At 38.9% G+C, this 17,824-nt stretch overlaps 1 protein-coding gene across 1 annotated transcript; it reads right to left on the bottom strand.

Moving 5' to 3' along the window:
- Nucleotides 1-30: 30 nt before the first annotated feature.
- On the bottom strand, nucleotides 31-17,740 carry LOC131445089 (transmembrane protein 87A-like). Its single transcript, XM_058615924.1, has 20 exons — nucleotides 17,605-17,740; nucleotides 16,507-16,564; nucleotides 16,205-16,302; nucleotides 15,995-16,111; nucleotides 15,823-15,870; nucleotides 15,482-15,523; nucleotides 14,664-14,790; nucleotides 14,467-14,528; nucleotides 13,934-14,117; nucleotides 13,748-13,847; nucleotides 13,455-13,548; nucleotides 11,211-11,282; nucleotides 10,989-11,097; nucleotides 9,449-9,507; nucleotides 9,190-9,293; nucleotides 3,795-3,871; nucleotides 2,726-2,790; nucleotides 975-1,027; nucleotides 514-544; nucleotides 31-426 (listed from the first exon to the last, which is right to left on the bottom strand). Exons 1-20 carry the CDS (start codon nucleotides 17,701-17,703, stop codon nucleotides 385-387), a joined length of 1,641 nt encoding a protein of 546 aa, XP_058471907.1. The 5' UTR covers nucleotides 17,704-17,740; the 3' UTR covers nucleotides 31-384.
- Between the last annotated feature and the right edge of the window lie 84 nt (nucleotides 17,741-17,824).

Here is a 17,824-nt window from a genome sequence, read left to right as displayed (position 1 = left end):
TGCTTTTTTCTACAATTTTTTTCAATTTTCTACAATGCATTGTGTAAAATATCCATTAGTTTGCTTATTTTGTGACTTGGCCAAACCCATTCTTGAAGGAAATAAATTAAATACTAATTAGTGTTCTGTTGTGTAATGTGTTTCACTTTAGTTAAAGAGTGCTGATCTAGAAAACATCAAGAGCAGCCAACCCATCCATCCAAATCACCTTAATAAAACACACTATTCATGCTTCTTTTAGCTTATTTAAGTATTATTACACAATGTTCAGTAAAAAATGAAGCGTTTGGAGAGAACTTTTTTTTGGTAATCAGATCACTCAAAGAGCAATCATTGCTACCTTGAATTGGCTCTCTTTTCATTCTCACGTCAAACCTCTTAGGTCTACTCCATTTTGGATCTCTCCATCTTGTTTTTCAGTATTTCCTGTAAAAATGTACGGAAAATTCAGTTAAGGAACATGTTGAAAAGACAAAAATGTGAAGTTACAGGGCAAAAAAGAAGAGTTTTTACCTCTTCCTCATCTAGCATGACAGGGAGCGCTCTATATAAAATAGAGAAAGCAGAGATTAGAGGGTAAAAGGTCAAACATTTTCAAATTCTTTCCTTGTTTCAAAGATGCTGACATAATCTTTTGGGGATCATAAGATACATAATATAGATTTAAGTTATTAAAAGGTCCTATGTAAGAAACATAAAATGACTATGATGTTTGATCAGAGATTAAAGGAAAACAAGTTAAATTGAAATACTGGCTTCACTGATAAGTTTATTCAGGAGTAAATGTTCATCAACAACCTGTTAAGTCTGTTTATGTTCAAAACAGTAAAAGATTTAATATGTTAAGTTTTAAGCCAATACATTACTCTCATGCATACAAGGTAGCATACAATTATATGATTTTATTTTGAAACCCTTTCAGGATATCTTCAAGACATAAGAGAGATTTAATTTAATTCTAATTTGCTACTTACACGTCAGCAACAGTTGTAGGAATATTCTCCTCGACCCACTTTAAGTCTTCATCCTAGCAAAAACAGCGTTTTAGAAACAGAAAATAATTCAACAATTACACATGGAGATGTCCAGTGGCGATGTGGAGAGGAGTGGCTGCGACGCTCCAACTATATTTGTCAAATAATATAAGTTGAATGGATAATTTAATGTGACCTCATACAGTGGTCTGCAAGGGAAAACTTATGAAGAGGTCAAAAAATCCACGTGGGAGGAATAATACGGGTCCGGAAATCGATAAACTCTTATCGAGGCCACCTCAAGCTAACCACGTAGCTGAAGCTAAGAGAGCAGTTACAGCTAGCAACATGTCGGCAGCAAACAACACATGACAGACGGATCAAATGCGCTTTTCTATAAATTGCAGGAGGTCAGTCTGTGTCTGTCTGTTCTGTCTTGTCTTGACAGGTGTCTTGCTACAGGCTACAAGTAAATGCAGTGTTTAAATAAGTAATGCAAAAGACATCGTTAAATATATCGGTAAAAGAAGCACACATTGGCTTTCGCCGCTCTAGTGTAGCCATTCCCTCTCTCACTCACACAGCACTGTGAGAGGATAAGCAGGCCTTTTATATTATGTCTGACCTCAACAATAAAGGCTCCCTGAATGCGGTTTGCTTGCATTAAAAGGAGTCAGCGGATTTTGCAACAACACGCCAACAAACACAGGTACTGTATGCAGTGGCTATTCAAAACTATGTAAAACATGATGTTCAATAAATTGACACTTCTCATAGCCCAACCTACTTTGGACAGTCTTTAGTCTTTGAATAAACAAACAACAATTCTGACTGCAAGGTCCCAATTTAAGGACGTTTCAGAATCCCACACATGCAAAGCACAACCAGCCATAGACAAAAAGTGGCAGACAGAATAGCTTCTTGCCACTCTAAAAAGTAAAAAGAAGCACTCAAACACACCTAACCAACAATTACTAAAAACACAAACACAGATTTTGCATGGGCACTGCACTAGTCACAATAATTTCACTCAAAAAAGTGAGGTTTTTCGATATTATTCTCAAAAAAGACTAATGTTATGGTAGAAAAAGAATACAGAGATAAAGACTTTTAGCTAATCTGGCAGGACAAAATGTAATTTTAGGTAACATTTATGCGCCTAACATAGAAGCTCCAGCCTTCTTCTACAACTTAAGAAAATCATATTGAATTTTAGAAAAGATCATAGATAGCCTAGGTACAAATATTACTCTTACTCCTGCGTTATGTCTCCTGAATGGTCAGGGAAAAATAACCCGACCTACTCTGAATGACTCAATGCATCTACAGAAACAGCCTCATATAAACAATTAATATATAGAATAAATGGTGAGGTAGATATTTACACAGAAATTTGTATTCATTTTTAACACAAATCAGGAATGGACAATCTGGAAACTGGAAACTAAAACCTGACTAATACTGTTTCTCAGTGCTCATCTGGGGAAAATGAAAATTAATGTTACCATTATATACATTCAATTGAAACCCACATCACCTGTATATTGACTGTATGTGGATAGGCTGTGCTCACATTGACACAGGTCATTTTATTTTTGCCATAATTCAGTGATGTGTAGAGGTGTGTTGGTTTAAGTTATTTTGTGAATGTATGACGTGTACTAGTTTACACAAAAACTAATAAAAAGTCAAATAAGAAAAACAATTACACATGGAAACATCAAAAGGAGAGAGGATGAATGTCAACAAACCTCTTTACTCAGTAGCTTCTGGGAGCCGTTAGTTTCAGGCTTTGAACCTCTCATCTTCATTCCCGCTGACATAAAAATAAAACAAGAGCCAATTGAGAAAACACAAAAAGCCTATTAGAAGACACAATTAGAACATAACCAGGTTACTAAAATGTCCCTTTATACTTAATATGAAGAAAAGCAGTGGGTTATAAAACGTTACGTCCGAGTCTTGTCTTTAGAGGATCTGCAGTAAGATCTGAGTAGTAGTAGTGATTCTTGTTGTACCTTGTTATTGTACACTTTTAACTTTAACTTTGTAAAGCACTTTGGTCAATCCTGGTTATTTTTAAACGTGGTAGAGAAATAAAGACTTGTACTTTTTTCAGTCTTGTATCTTTGCTCAAACAAAAAGGAACAAGGAACAAAATGTTAAAATAGATCAATTTCTCCAGTGTACTTGGGGACTGTTTTTATGTCACTTTTGGAATTTATTATTATTATTTATTTTATTTATATGGTTGTAAATGAGGGTCACCCCTCAGTAATTTCCAAATAATAATTAAAGGTCTTAAATAAAGTAAATAAAGGTCATCTTTTAAGTTATGATTTTATCTTTTTCATTTCGTCTCCATGTTTACAAGCCTTTTGCCATTTCCGTATTTCAATAATCAATAATAAAATGATAAGACAGGTCTCCTAGTTGCTGTTAATCGTGTTTTGTTCTGTGCGTGGAGTGGGTGAAGCAATTTTGTCCGCAGTTCAACAAAACGTTGTACAAAAACACAGCACTGGTTTAGCTGACAGAGAGCTGATGACACCCTGGCCCTCTTTCTCTCAAAGTAAATACTCACAATAAATAAAAAGCAACTTAAGATGAAATTCAGTCAGGAATATTATGTATTTGTGACCATTTTAAAAAGAAAATGGTGAACTGTGCAGCTCTGTTATCCAAGGATATGCAAGCATTAAGGATATCTGGACGAAAAAACTGATTGGGACGTCTCTACCATCTGATGCCGGTTTACACAATACTAGGCAACTACTGACCATTTTTTAATGGAAAGCAGTACTAACAGGAATATCGTACCATAAGCTTCATTCAGCATGGGCTCCTTGGTCTCCTCCTCTTCATCGTCTTCATCAATCAGAGGGGAATGAGAGAACCTAAGAAGAAAAAGAAGACGGGCTGAGATGCAGCCTGTGTAAAGTCATACAGCATCTGAGATCACACCATGGATGAATTATAATAACTGGATAGAGCACCGCCCCCTCTTCCTTGAGGACAATTTGTCATGGTGGCCACTCCCGGTACTGCAACCAAAAATACTCATGCGGCCCAAAAAACACTGAGACCTTTTCCTGATTTTTGGTGCACGCACATTCACTCTCTCACACTCAGGGTATGAATATGACTTTTTATATGTCATTAACCTTGTTCTTTCTCTCCCTAGTTAGTCTCCCTTTCCTTCCTTCCCTCTCTCTCTGTATCCTCATCTTGCAGGTTGCAGGATCAAGATCCAGGTTTTGAGGCTATTCCTATCATACATATCACCACCATTATTATTGTGCTATAATTAAAAGTCGATATCAGTATAATTTTTATCAACACTCTCTGCTGCTGCTTATATAAATTACATTGTATTGCTATAAACATGTCATCATTGACTGTATAAACTTGTAACTTGATAAAGTTATTGTGTATCTGCTTCCGGTCTGTCTCTACCTCATCTCCCTCTTGTCCTTTCTCTCCCCCCTTTCTGTCCCCCACCTCTCCTCTGTCCCCCATTTTCCTTTCACCCCAACCGGTCGAGGCAGATGACTGCACATCTCTGAGTCTGGTTCTGTCAGAGATTTCTTCCTGTTAAGAGGGAGTTTTTTCTCTCCACTGATGCCCAGTAAGCACTAAGCATCATTGTGTGAACTGTTGTCTATGTACAGTGCCTTGAGATAATGTATGTTATGATTTGGCGCTATACAAATAAAATTGAAATTGAATTGAATTGAATTGAACATTTTTGATGATTAGCATACAGTATATCAGTGAATGGTTAATGCAGCCTTAGGAGTGTCTTAAGAGTGTCTTTTTGAGCCGGTCCCAAGCCCGGATAAATGCAGAGGGTTGCGTCAGGAAGGGCATCCGGTGTAAAACCTGTGCCAAAACCAAATATGCGAATCGAACCTAAGACTTCCATACCGGATTGGTCGAGGCCTGAGTTAACAATGACCGCCGTTGGTGCCGATAACCTACAGGGTTACACGGAAATTGGGCTACTGTGGGTCGAAGTCGAAAAGAGGAAAGTCAAGAGTCTGGGACTGGCAGTAGGGACTTTGAATATTGGGACGATGACGGGAAAAGCTAGAGAGTTGATTGACATGATGCAGAGAAGGACGGTGGATATACTGTGTGTCCAGGAGACCAGGTGGAAAGGTAGCAAGGCGAGAAGCTTAGGTGTAGGTTTTAAGTTGTACTACTATGGTATTGATAGAAAGAGAAGTGGAGTAGGGGTTATCCTAAAGGAGGAGTTTGTTAGGAATGTCCTGGAAGTGAAAAGAGTGTCAGATAGACTGATGAGTCTGAAGCTTGAAATTGAAGGTGTGATGTTAAATGTTATTAGTGGCTATGCCCCACAGGTGAGATGTGAGTTAGAGAAGAAGGAAACATTCTGGAGTGAGTTAGATGAAGTGATACAGAATATCCCCAGAGGTGAGAGAGTGGTAATTGGTGCAGACTTCAATGGACATGTTGGTGCAGGAAATAGAGGTGATGAAGAAGCGATGGGCAGGTTTGGTATCCAAGACAGGAACACAGAGGGACAGATGGTGGTAGACTTTGCAAAAAGGATGGAAATGGCTGTAGTGAAGAGGCATGAGCATAGGGTAACTTATAAGAGTGGAGGTAGGAGCACACAGGTAGACTACATCTTGTATAGATGATGTAATCTGAAGGAGATCAGTGACTTTAAAGTAGTGGTGGGTGAGAGTGTAGCAAGTCAGCATAGGATGGTGGTTTGTAGGATGAATCTGGTGACAAGGAAGATGAAGAGGACAAAGGCAGAACAAAGGACAAAGTGGTGGAAGCTGAAAAGAGAGGACTGTTCTATGGTTTTCAGGGAGGAGTTGAGAAAGAATCCGTGGTCAGGGAGAGCTCCCAGATGACTGGACAACTACAGCTAATGTAATCAGGGAGACAGGTAGGAGAGTACTTGGTGTGTCGTCTGGAAGGAAACCTTGTATGCTAGGTTGGAAAGTAAGGAGGGAGAGAATGATTTATACAGGTTGGCAAAACAGAGAGATAGAGATGGGAAAGACGTCCAGCAGGTTCGGGTGATTAAGGATAGAGAGGGACATGTGTTGACAGGTGCCACAGAAGTAATGGGAAGATGGAAAGAGTACTTTGAAGAGCTAATGAATGAGGAAAATTAAAGAGAGCAAAGGGTAGAAGAGGTAACTACTGTGAACCATGAAGTAGCAGAGATTAGTAAAGGTGAAGTGAGGGGGGCATTGAAGAGGATGAAGAATGGAAAGGCAGGTGGTCCTGATGATATATCTGTGGAGGTATGGAAGTGTCTAGGAGAGGAGGCAGTAGAGTTTCTGGTTAGACTATTCAACAGGATCTTAGAGAGTGAGGGGATGCCTGAGGAATGGAGAAGAAGTGTGATGGTGCCCATTTTTAAGAATAAGGGAGATGTTCAGAATTGCAGTAACTATAGAAGAATAAAGTTGATGAGCCATACAATGAAGCTATGGGAAAGAGTAGTGGAAACTAGACTGAAAGCAGAAGTCAACATTTGTGAGCAACAGTATGGTTTCATGCTTAGAAAGAGTACTACAGATGCAGTATTTGCTTTAAGAATGCTGGTAGAGAAATACAGAGAAGGTCAGAGGGAGCTGCATTGTGCCTTTGTAGATCTGGAAAAAAGCCTATGACAGGGTGCCGAGAGAGGAAATATGGTACTGTATGAGGAAGTCTGGAGTGGCAGAGAAGTATGTTAGACTGGTGCAGGACATGTATGTGCAGTAGTCCCTGCTTGTTTGCGGTGGTGATGGACAGAATGACAGATGAGGTTAGACAGGAATCTCCATGGACTATGATGTTTGCAGATGACATTGTGATCTGTGGTGAGAGCAGAGACCAGGTGGAGGAAAAGCTCCAGAGGTGGAGATATGCTCTAGAAAGGAGAGGAATGAAGGTTAGTGTGTGTGAATGAGAGGAACCCAAGTGGAACCATGAGGCTACAGGGAGTGGAGATAAAGAAGGTGGAGGATTTTAAGTATTTAGGGTCAACAGTCCAGAGCAGTGGAGATTGTGGAAAAGAGGTGAAGAAACGTGTTCAAGCTGGTTGGAATGGGTGGATAAAAGTGTCAGGGGTAATGTGTGATAAAAGAGTATCAGCCAGAATGAAAGGAAAGATATACAACACAGTGATGATGTATGGTCTAGAGACAGTGGATCTGAGGAAAAGACAGGAAGCAGAGCTGGAGGTAGCAGAGATGAAGATGTTGAGTTTCTCTTTGGGAGTGACGAAGATGGATAGGATCAGGAATGAGTCAATCAGAGGAACAGCACATGTTAGATGTTTTGGAGATAAGGTCAGAGAGGCCAGAATGAGATGGTTTGGTCATGTACAGAGGAGGGATAGTGAGTTTATTGGTAGAAGGATGCTGGGGTTGGAACTGCCAGGCAGGAGGTCTAGAGGAAGACCAAAGAGAAGGTTTATGGATGTAGTGAAAGAGGACATGAAGTTAGTTAGTGTGAGAGAGATGGATACAGAGAACAGGGTGAGATGGAGGAGGTTGATTCGCTGTGGCGACCCCTGAAGGGAGCAGCCGAAAGGAAAAGAAGAAGATATCAGTGAATGGTGTGACGACACCTTATTTGTGGGAGTGTTGCTGACCTTCTTTGTTTTGTTTCAGGCCTGGAGGCGGGGTCATCATCACAGGGATGAGCTACACCTGGACACGCCACTTGTTTTAAGAAGTCTTCCTTCCTCTCTCTCGCTCTCTCTCAGACTCTGGCTGGCCTCTCTCGCAGACACCATCAGCATAGGCCGTGGCACGGCTGTTTGCTTGTTTTAGTTTAGTTTTTGTTTTATGCATCCACACACACATACATGCATGCATTCCTGCCTACACCTACTGATTACTGACACTGATATTTAACCCTAATTTGCAAACAAATCGTTGTTTTGCACTAGTCCTCGTCTTCTCTCCCTATTTTTGTTGCAGCCTAAGAGCCGGGCGGTAACAATGGAAAATCAAGCAAAAAGCATCCAAGAAAACAACATAATTCCTGTAACAATACATATAAACTAATAGCCACGGTCAATTAAATGAAACATTAAATTGATCATTTTAACCTGTAATGACGTCATTATACTTTTCAGTTTACTGTATTCACTATTGTTGGTTTTGACATTCATTTACTAATCCATGGTTTAAAGACCGAAGCTAACGTGCAATCAGTATTCATGAAATCCGCTGGGCTGGGTGATATGGACCAAAACTCATATCTCGATATTTTTTGTTTGTATATGGCGTCTTCCTTCTCTGCATCATGTCAATCAACTCTCTAGCTTTTCCCGTCATCGTCCCAATATTCAAAGTGGCGATATACGATATTATAATGATATTTTGAACAAAACGGGTAAAGTGTGTACTTTTAACTAATCACCATCAACCATTTATTTAGGTTTAGTTTTGTTTTTTTGCTTGACAAAGCACAGCTGTGTATATGACAACATATATAAACAATAGTGTTGTCTGTTTGAAACATGTAAAGTATTATAGAAAGTATAGTAATAGCCTACACCTAATTACAACAAAACATGTAAACACAAACAGGCCTACAGCTTTACAGTATTATATAGAAAACAGAAATATAAGAAACCACAGTCAGTCTTGTATAAAGCACTTGAAAGCCATATTTGAGTACTATAAATTACTTCACCTTTTACAATATTACTTGAGTAAAAGTCTTAAAATACCTGACATCAAAATTAATCTCTCTCTCTGACTCAGACTGATTCTGTGGAGCTTCTAGACACACTGTTTTAATTCAGATGAAATCTGCGGTTTATCTGCGTGAGCTCGCTTATCTGCGTTAGCTCGCTTGCTCTCCTGTTGGTCGCTCAGCTGAGCTGAAACCCGGAGACAAGAGCCTTCGTTCAAATGTCTGTTGTGAAGCGTTGGTGCGAGGGAGAACACTACGTAATACGTACATGTAAGGGGCGTGATTGAGCAGCTGAACTACGCTTGTAGGCTCAGAGAGAAGCAGTCAGCTAAATAGTGTTCGCAAGGCAGCATAAAATAATATACCGGTATGGCGATATTGTCTCAACTATGCTCATGCTCCGCACACCCCGGAAATAGACGCGGAAGTCAGAAACTTTTTTGGCATGTGCACTGGGTGAGGAACTCCATAGGAATGAATTGAGCCAAAGGGGCGGTGCTCTATCACACCCTCAGCTCTGGATGACTCTGACCTCTGGTTGTTCACAGAGGGCCGCAGCAACACCATGATGACCAGCAGAATGGTGGAGAACAGGAGACGCCAGAAGGCATCGTCCACCCACAAGTCCCTCCAACCCTACAGAATAGAGGAACACAGGGGAATAAAAGTGAATACGTGAAGACATGGATTTTATGAAGTACAATTTTCATGTCAGTGTAAACAAGACATGGAGAGAGCCTGTGAGGAAAACAGCAACACAGCAATCAATCAGTAACAGAGAATAAACTGACCGTTTGGCAGTCCACCATCTTGAAGACTTTGGTGGTCCAGATGATGAATATAATTGAAGCTGACGAAACAAAGTAAACACTGGTTTTGATTTTGATGTGTGTAAACAATCATTGGAGATACAGCAAACAGGTATTCCCAAACAAACCTTCCACAAAATTTCAAACTAATCCTTTCACAAATTTACTCTTAAATGCTTTCGTGTGAACGTCCTGTAAATGCATTTTTTCTGTCAAACACATACCTTCAATAACCTGCCCCATTCTAACCTTCCTTTCATCTCCATACTTAACTCCACTCCCACTTAAACCAAAACAGCCTATATGAAATATTTCCAGTCTGGTTTCCGCCCCCGCCATAGTACCGAAACTGCTCTCATAAAAATCACAGCTGATTCTGGATTACTCGCCATTCTCATCCTCCTTGACCTGAGTACGGCCTTTGACACAATTTCTCACTCCATCCTCCTCAATAGATTATCTTCCATAGGCATCGCTCACACCCCCCTGCACTGGTTTCACTCGCATCTCACAGGCCGCACTCAGTTCATTCAGCTGAAATCATTCAGATCCCACCCTTCCCCCGTCAATTCAGGTGTGCCCCAGGGGTCAGTCCTGGGGCCCCTCCTCTTTATCATCTAGCTCCCTCCTCTAGGTAATATCTTCCGCTAATATAATATCCATTTCCACTGCTTTGCAGATGACACCCAGCTCTATTTATCCAGCTCACCAAATTCCACACTCTCACCCTTCTCCCTCACCAACTGCTTATCTGCAATAAAATCCTGGTTCACCTCAAATTTCGTCCAATTAAACAGTGCCACAATCCGACATCAATAACATTACTTATTACAGAAGTGGCTCTAGCTTCATATTTATTATTGAACCCTTCGTAAGTAAACAAGTGGCTGTACAGTGCTGCGCAAAAGTATTAGTTGTATGCTGGCCTTGTTGATTGAAAGATGCAAAATTGTCATCTTTGGCATTTTAAATGGAATTATATGAGCAAACCTCCAGTGAGGCAAACATTTGTGTGAAATACTCAATCGTGTCTTGAATAAATCTGTACTTTCTTCATGAAACAGTAGGATAAACACAATGGTTTATAAAGGACATTAATTTTGGTTCCACTCCAGGTTTAAGACTGAGACTCTGCTATGTCAGTGGAGATCACACTAAGAACTCAGAGATCAAGAAATATTTCTAAATAGTTATAATAGCATTTCTAAAACAACAAATCCAAACAATAACAACTCAAACATGTGTTATTCTCAAATTTTTAGATGATCCAAGACCTTGGTTGTCAAACTGTGGTATGTGCAACACCAGTGGTACGTGAGCTACCTCTGTTGATACTTAAAGGAAAATCAGAAAATGTGTGCAGAAAATGAAACATAAAATAAATTAAATAATAATTTAGTCACCTTATCTCTCACTCCATCTCAATCTAATTCTATTATACAAGTGTGTGAAGTACATGTGAGGAAGAGGAGGAGAGAGCAAATTAGGAGAAGTTGTGATCATACAAACGACTGTAACTCACCCAAAACAGAGAAGATGAGCGTGTTGGTGAAGTGCTGATACAAAGACAGCTTCACAATGTTTCTGCGGAGCTTCAGCAGACGAATGGTTTGAGACAGACTGATGAAAATGTAGATGCAAGTTGAGGAGAACAAGACAAAAACTGTACATTCAAATAATAATAATAATGTTAAATGCAACAATTTAAGGCAGTTGTCCTTTCAGCTGCTTGAGTAAAGGATATCCACCACATTACGCAGGAGTCAATGAGGGAGAGGCTGAGGTTAGCAACCAGGGCAACAGTACCATAGAAACCCTGAAGAAAGATAGAAGATGAGAGTCAGACTTTATCACTGAGAGCTTTACCTGATCTGATCCAAAGTGAACACCTCTAGGTTCCTCAGTTCACACCAGACACCAGATTAGTGCATCTCCACAATGTGAAACAACAAAATGCTTTATTCTGAATAAAACATTATTCAGTTTTAATCATTTTTTTTGTTAACGGAGCAAAGAAACCAAAAGATATTCACATTAAAAAAGCCAAAAAAGGTCAGAAATCTTTGAAGAATTTATTTAGTCATCAATTAATCAATTAAGCCCTAGTTAGAACAACAAAGAATAAGATTTTACCCATTTTAGAAAGTCCAAAAAAAATCAATAATTAGGCTCAATCAGTTAATGTAGTGGAAGACAAACCCACAATTCAGCCAGATGAGATGTAGATGTTTTGCCAAAATGCACTTTGATAGATTTTATTGAAAAATATGTGATATATACTATGTATAATTTAAGTACATTTATGTATTTTTTTTTAATTATTATTTTACACTGTATTTAAGTCTGCTGTATGACTGAATTAGTTGTATCCATGCCTAACCTGTATGTACGTACTGCTGCCTGTCTCGGCCAGGACAGGTTTTATCTCAGAGAGTTTTACTCCTAGTTAAATAAAGGTTTAATAAAATAAAATGTAATGGGGAAACATTTTTGGTTCACTGTGAATCCAAGAGGATATGTGTGGATCTTCACTGTGGTACTTTAGTCATGATGCATTTGCATAAACGTGGCTGTGTGAATGTGCCAATAGAAAACAGCATTATTTAATCATAAGGGGAGTTCCACTGCTTTTCTAAACTACTTTTCATCTGCCAAGATCTGGTGAAGACTTAGATATTTAGCTGCCTCCTGACAAAACACATCTGCTCACCAAAGTTCATCGGCTCTCCACATTCCCCCTATCGTCGCTCTTTTCTTATGTTTGTTTGCATAACTAGATGTTTTCATGACCTTCTGAACTTGCTGCAGTGTCTTTGGTTGCACTTGAAAAATCACGCGCACATCAAATTTGTCATTCCCAGTTATCATCGCCTGCCCTGCCTCCCGGTGACTGAATCCCTGAATAACCTTCTCCCTACATCGTCTCATCCACTCAAAATCACATTTATTCTTACTGAGTGCCTTGAAAGCTGTGCTAGGCAACATACTGTAAATACACAGTCCCTATCAGCTTCATTTTTCCCAGTGTAGCCTGTAATAGATAATGTTCCATCTGCACTCATTTAAATATACTGGGATTTTTTTATATTAATTCCTACTAGAAATAATTATTTATGTGTAAAGTATCACTTAAAAAGAAACAAAAGCTTGAAAAGGCTCTGCGATATTGCCAACATTGTTTTAGCAACAGCAACTCAGTTTTGCAGTCAATAAAAAGCTCTCTGCATTGTTAGTTATAAATTACACAATTTCTACCGTTGCTATTTTACAATTTAAGTGTTCAACTCGCAAACACGGTGGCTTTTACTGTGCATTCTTAAAAAACCTAAGGTAAATCCGATAAGATCCAAAAAGAAAAGGAAAATCAGATCATGGCAAAAATAATGATTATTACTTAGTTCATGGTGATGTATCATGTTCCTTCCAGGAGAACCTTATTCCTTCTGCTGTCAGGTTACTAAACTCTAGTTATTTTAAATAATATCACACATTTTACAGGACAAATGACAAGTGTCTATCTTCAATTATTTATTTTAAATTGCTTAAGTACCTTATTTATATACCTTATATACATATCTTGCTATCTTTTCGTCCTTCACAAGCCAGTCTATCTGTGTCTTGACATGTAACATATTGATTTTTGTTTGTGTGATTGTAATTTGGGTGAGGCTCAAATGAATTGCCCTTCAAAGTTGATTGAATCTGGCTGCTCTGCAAATAAATATCTGCTTTTGTTACATTTCTGAGAGGAAGGGTATGTTGATGTGTCAGACTGCACCGACTATTGCCATGGAAACATCAACTGTCACCAAATCAGTGAGGAGTGAATTTGTAGGATTAAACACTTGGAAACAATCAACTTCATTTCATAGTGTTTTGCTATACAATTAAAAATAAAATAGGTAAGAGTATGAAATACAATATGTTTTGAATTCATCTGTATAGTCATTACTATAATCATTACTGTTAAGTAAAAGCTGACACTTACACCCGTCACTCTCATCACACCCTCCACAGAGGAGAAGAGAAGGTAAAGAAGGCCAACAGCTGCAAGCCGGTGCACTGTGGTACCCAAGCTGGGCCTACACATAAAAAAACAACAACAAAAAGGTCAATTTTACCAACAAATGAGGGGAAAAAAGAATATTAAGTTACTAAGTTAAGTTAATATATATATATATATATATATATATATATATACACACACATACACATACACATACATAGACACACACACATATACAGTAGATACTGCATATATAATACTGTGATTCAACTTACTTGACTATACCATAGCCAAGACTGACAATGAGGACCAGGATCCGAGCTAAAGATCTTTTAAGAGCAGAGAGCAGTTCTGCAAATATCACTGCACCTTGAACTGTGAAAAGAAAGAGAAACACATAAATAAAGAGAATAACAACAAAAAAAGTAAAAAGAGGACAAAAGTAAAAAAAATCAACCAACCATAGTCTCCTTTGTACCGGATGTTCTGGTATTCTGAATAAAAGACGGCTTTCTCTAACATGCCGAGGATGATGACGGCACCAATCCAGAACTGAATCCGCAGCAGATCCCGCCAATAACAGGCGCACCAGAAGAGCCACAGCGCCCCGAACAGCACGTATATGATGCACATAACCATGAAGAACTGAGACGGTAGACAGAAGAGAGAAAGGACTTGTTCTCTTATGTAACAATGACCATTGGATTAATTCATCACCTTTAAAACAGCAGTTTGATTATTCATAATCAAGACTAAAATATTCTGTATGTTAGTGGGTAGTTAGCAGGGCTTCACAATACTGTCCTGCATGATTAAGTTGTTCCCCTGCTCCAACACACCTAATTCAAATAAATGGGTCATTATCAGGCTTCTGCAGTGCATGCTGATGAGCAACCCATTTGAATCAGGTGTGTTGGCGCAGCACTAGACAAACTAAAATGTGTCAGTGGGTCACCAGGACCAGGATTGAGAAACACTGGTTCATAGTCTTTACCATCATGAGAGGCCAGTCTGCTGGAGAGGAGTAGTCATGTGGACCCTTCATCTCAACTTTCACTGTGAGACAGAAAGAAAGAAAGAAAGAAAGAGACAGACAGTGAGTAACTTCTGCTGACATAAAACTACCATGTGGTTAGAGTTTATATTTCTTACTTTCGCTTTCAAAGAATAAAAAGGGACATAAATTCTCACTTGTGAAAGCAAAGTTGACCTGCTCAGGGCCAATTTCTTCATCTTCAATGCCACGAAACAACGGCTGCACTTTTACAATGAAAAGATATGGACTGTCCTTCCAGGCTTTGGCCACTGCACTGATGTCCTGTAATGAATCACACACACTGTTCAGTGCTCAGCAGCCTCTATTTTAACTCCAATGGGTTTTGCAATAGGCCACACGGTTGGTGTAGTGGTTAGCGCTCTTGCCTTTGCAGCAAGAAGACCAAAACATGCAATATGGGAATTAGGTAAATTGGTCACTGTAAATTGACCATAGGTGTGAATGTGAGAGTAAATGGTCGTTTGTCTCTATATGTGTCCCTGCGATGGACTGGCGAACTGTCCAGGGTGTACCCCGCCTATCGCCCTACGTCAGCTGAGATTGGCACAGCACCCCCCGTGACCCTCCTGTGGACTATAAAGCAGTAGATAATGGATGGATGGATGGGTTTTGCAATCACAGGGTATATGCAGGAATCCTGAAGTTAATTTCAATACCTTTTTAAGGGCGAGCATGCTGGCGCATTGTTTTTTTTAACAAACACGGGGAGGAAAATATATACATTCATGCATACTTTTTGCAGTCAAACTCTATGGACAAAATGTAATACCTCATGAAATCAAGATTAAGACTTTTTAAAGGCCTTAATTGTCCCAAAATTGATTTATCAACTTTTAATACTTTTTAAGATCCCGCGGACACCCTGAATCATCTAATTGTTGCAAAAGGCTCTGGTACAGACTTCCTTAAAACACATTTAACTTATATTAAAAGTAAAAACATTACTTCTTACCGGTTTATCAGGCCAAATAAAGCTCTGATTTGATGCGTCACTCTAAAGAGAATGAAGAAAACATAGTTTTAAAATAAACAAAGAAACATAGGGAGTGGTTTATTGGGCAATGTTATGTAAAAATGTGTAAAATTAAAATTAAAAACAGAAAAGGATTAAGCACTGAGATGCTATATATGACAAGTGCTGATAAAAAACGAATTATATTATATATTATATATATATAACAATAAGGATTGACATCTGCAGCTGATTCACTTAGTGGCACACTATCAGGAATATTTTTATATCTGAGCACCAAAAATATAATATCTTAAGTTCTTAGATATGAAGTGACTCACCTTTGGGCTAGTGAGGGGCTGGTATGGGTTGAATTCAGGATAATACACCTGAGTGAGAGGACAGAGCCAAAATGTATACATAAAAATAATTATAATATGATTAATAATGTCTCTGAATCATCCTCATACTAAATAGTTGCTGCAGTGCAACAACTTTGTCTTTATAACAAACCTTTGGTAAGAAGAGGGAGGAGCAGTTTTCAAAGTACATGTAGCCCTGACTGTAGAAACCACTCCAGCCATCTTTAACCATGTGGTCCAAACCAAACATGTTTGTCGCTTTGTTGTCCTACACAAAGTGAGGGAGGGAGGAATTTACACAGATGAAATTACATATTCAACATTTAACCTGCAGCTGTAAGAGACAACAGTCAACACTCACTGGTGTGTTGAAGACCTCATTGTAGCAAACAGAGGAACGCAGGTACCAGCTGATGTTGAATACCAAGTTTCTGTCACATGACGCTGTATCGCCCTGAACTGCAAAGAAAGAAAAACAAATTCACAGCAATTTACTCAGGCACTGGAATGTTGTAGTTTTTTTTTGTGTAAAGACTTAATGTCAACATCCCTGATCTACTCCACTTCCACCCTTTCCCTTCATGCTGTTACTACGTGTTAACCTGGTGTATTTTCTGCTACTGTGTGAGCAGAAATATGCGTCTCAGAAGTCAGACAACTCACACTTCATGGAGATGGTGGTGTTGGCATACAGCGTCTTCCGAAACACAGCATTTTGTACCTGGAACATACACAGAGACGAGGTCAGTGTTTAGAAAACATCCTAAAGAGGTAACAAAAACAAACAAAAAATATTAAACGGTAAAAACATACATTACATTTAAACACACCTTACAAATTACCCACATGGCGCAATTATTTTTAATAATAATAATTAAGTGTTTTACTTCATGCTTTTCTTGGCCACTGGGTCTGAAGAGTTTTCTAGAAACTACCTACAGATCCTGAACGAATAAGTCCTAATGAGGAGTTTAAAGGTTTTTTTTTTTTAGCCGAAAGCCTCATTTAGTAAAGGAACGGCTCACGAATCTAATAGAGAATCAGCTAAATCAGTCAGTCAGAGGTGTTAGTCTATAATATCCTCAAAGCTTTTTTAACCAAATCTTTGTCACATCCAACAATGATCAGTATACATATCCAAAGGGTATAGAAAAAAGATGACATCCAATCAAGTAGCTCAGCGGTAGAGCTTGTCGTCTTTCAGCTGAAAGGCCCACGTTGTTCCTGACAGCTGTGTCAATATTTCAAGAAATAAAGATGTGTCCTGGATGAAGTGGGTGAATGAGTGAATGGCAAGACTGTAGTGTAAAGCAGCTTTGAGACAATAAAAGAGCTTCATACAGATTATTTAACTTTCGGATTTTATTTATTATGAGGATAGTAAGGGGAAATGTGTTGGAGTAAAAGTACACAATTTATTTAGTAAATGTAGAGAAGTAAAAGTAGAAGAAAAATAGTAAAATACAGATGTGTGAATTTTGTATGTTAGTACAATATTGCTGAAAACCCACTTTAAACATATTATTGTATGCCTTTTATTTACGGTGCAGTGGGAGGAAAACTTTAAGAAACGGTAACAATGAAAAGTTCATCTTGTCAGACAAGTTTCAGTATAATAAACACGTCTGACTTACAGACACTACACAGATACATAGGCGCTAACTAGCAAAACTGGCTAACAGCTGTTGCTATGGTTGATATAGCATTAAGAGACAGGGAAAACAATAATAAAACGAAGAAAGGTGAAGGTATAACACTGACCGGGTTGATGTCCACGCTCCATACGGACACTTCTGCCGCAGCACCGAGACGAAAAATTAAGGCAGAAAGCAGCAAATATGATGGATGTGCAGGTGGCATCTTGGTTTCTACAGGAGGAGAACAGGACTGAGCCGCATCCGCCTCCACTTCCGTTTGTGTTGCAGTTCATACTGTCGTCGCTTGAGGTCAGAGTTTCCTTTCCTTTTTTTTCCTTTCCTCT

This window comes from Solea solea, chromosome 18, assembly GCF_958295425.1.
Source record: "Solea solea chromosome 18, fSolSol10.1, whole genome shotgun sequence".
Taxonomy (NCBI): domain Eukaryota; kingdom Metazoa; phylum Chordata; class Actinopteri; order Pleuronectiformes; family Soleidae; genus Solea; species Solea solea.
The sequence above is the reverse complement of the archived record's forward strand: the minus strand, read 5'-3'. Positions and strand labels throughout refer to the sequence as shown.

Coding starts and splice junctions, on each gene's coding strand:
- LOC131445089 (XM_058615924.1), bottom strand. CDS start 17,703: ATGCCACCTGCACATCCATCATATTTGCTGCTTTCTGCCTTAATTTTT. Junction 9,294..9,448: donor AGATGGTGGACTGCCAAACG/GTCAGTTTATTC, acceptor TCTATTCTGTAG/GGTTGGAGGGACTTGTGGGT. Junction 2,791..3,794: donor CATGCTGAATGAAGCTTATG/GTACGATATTCC, acceptor TTTTTATGTCAG/CGGGAATGAAGATGAGAGGT.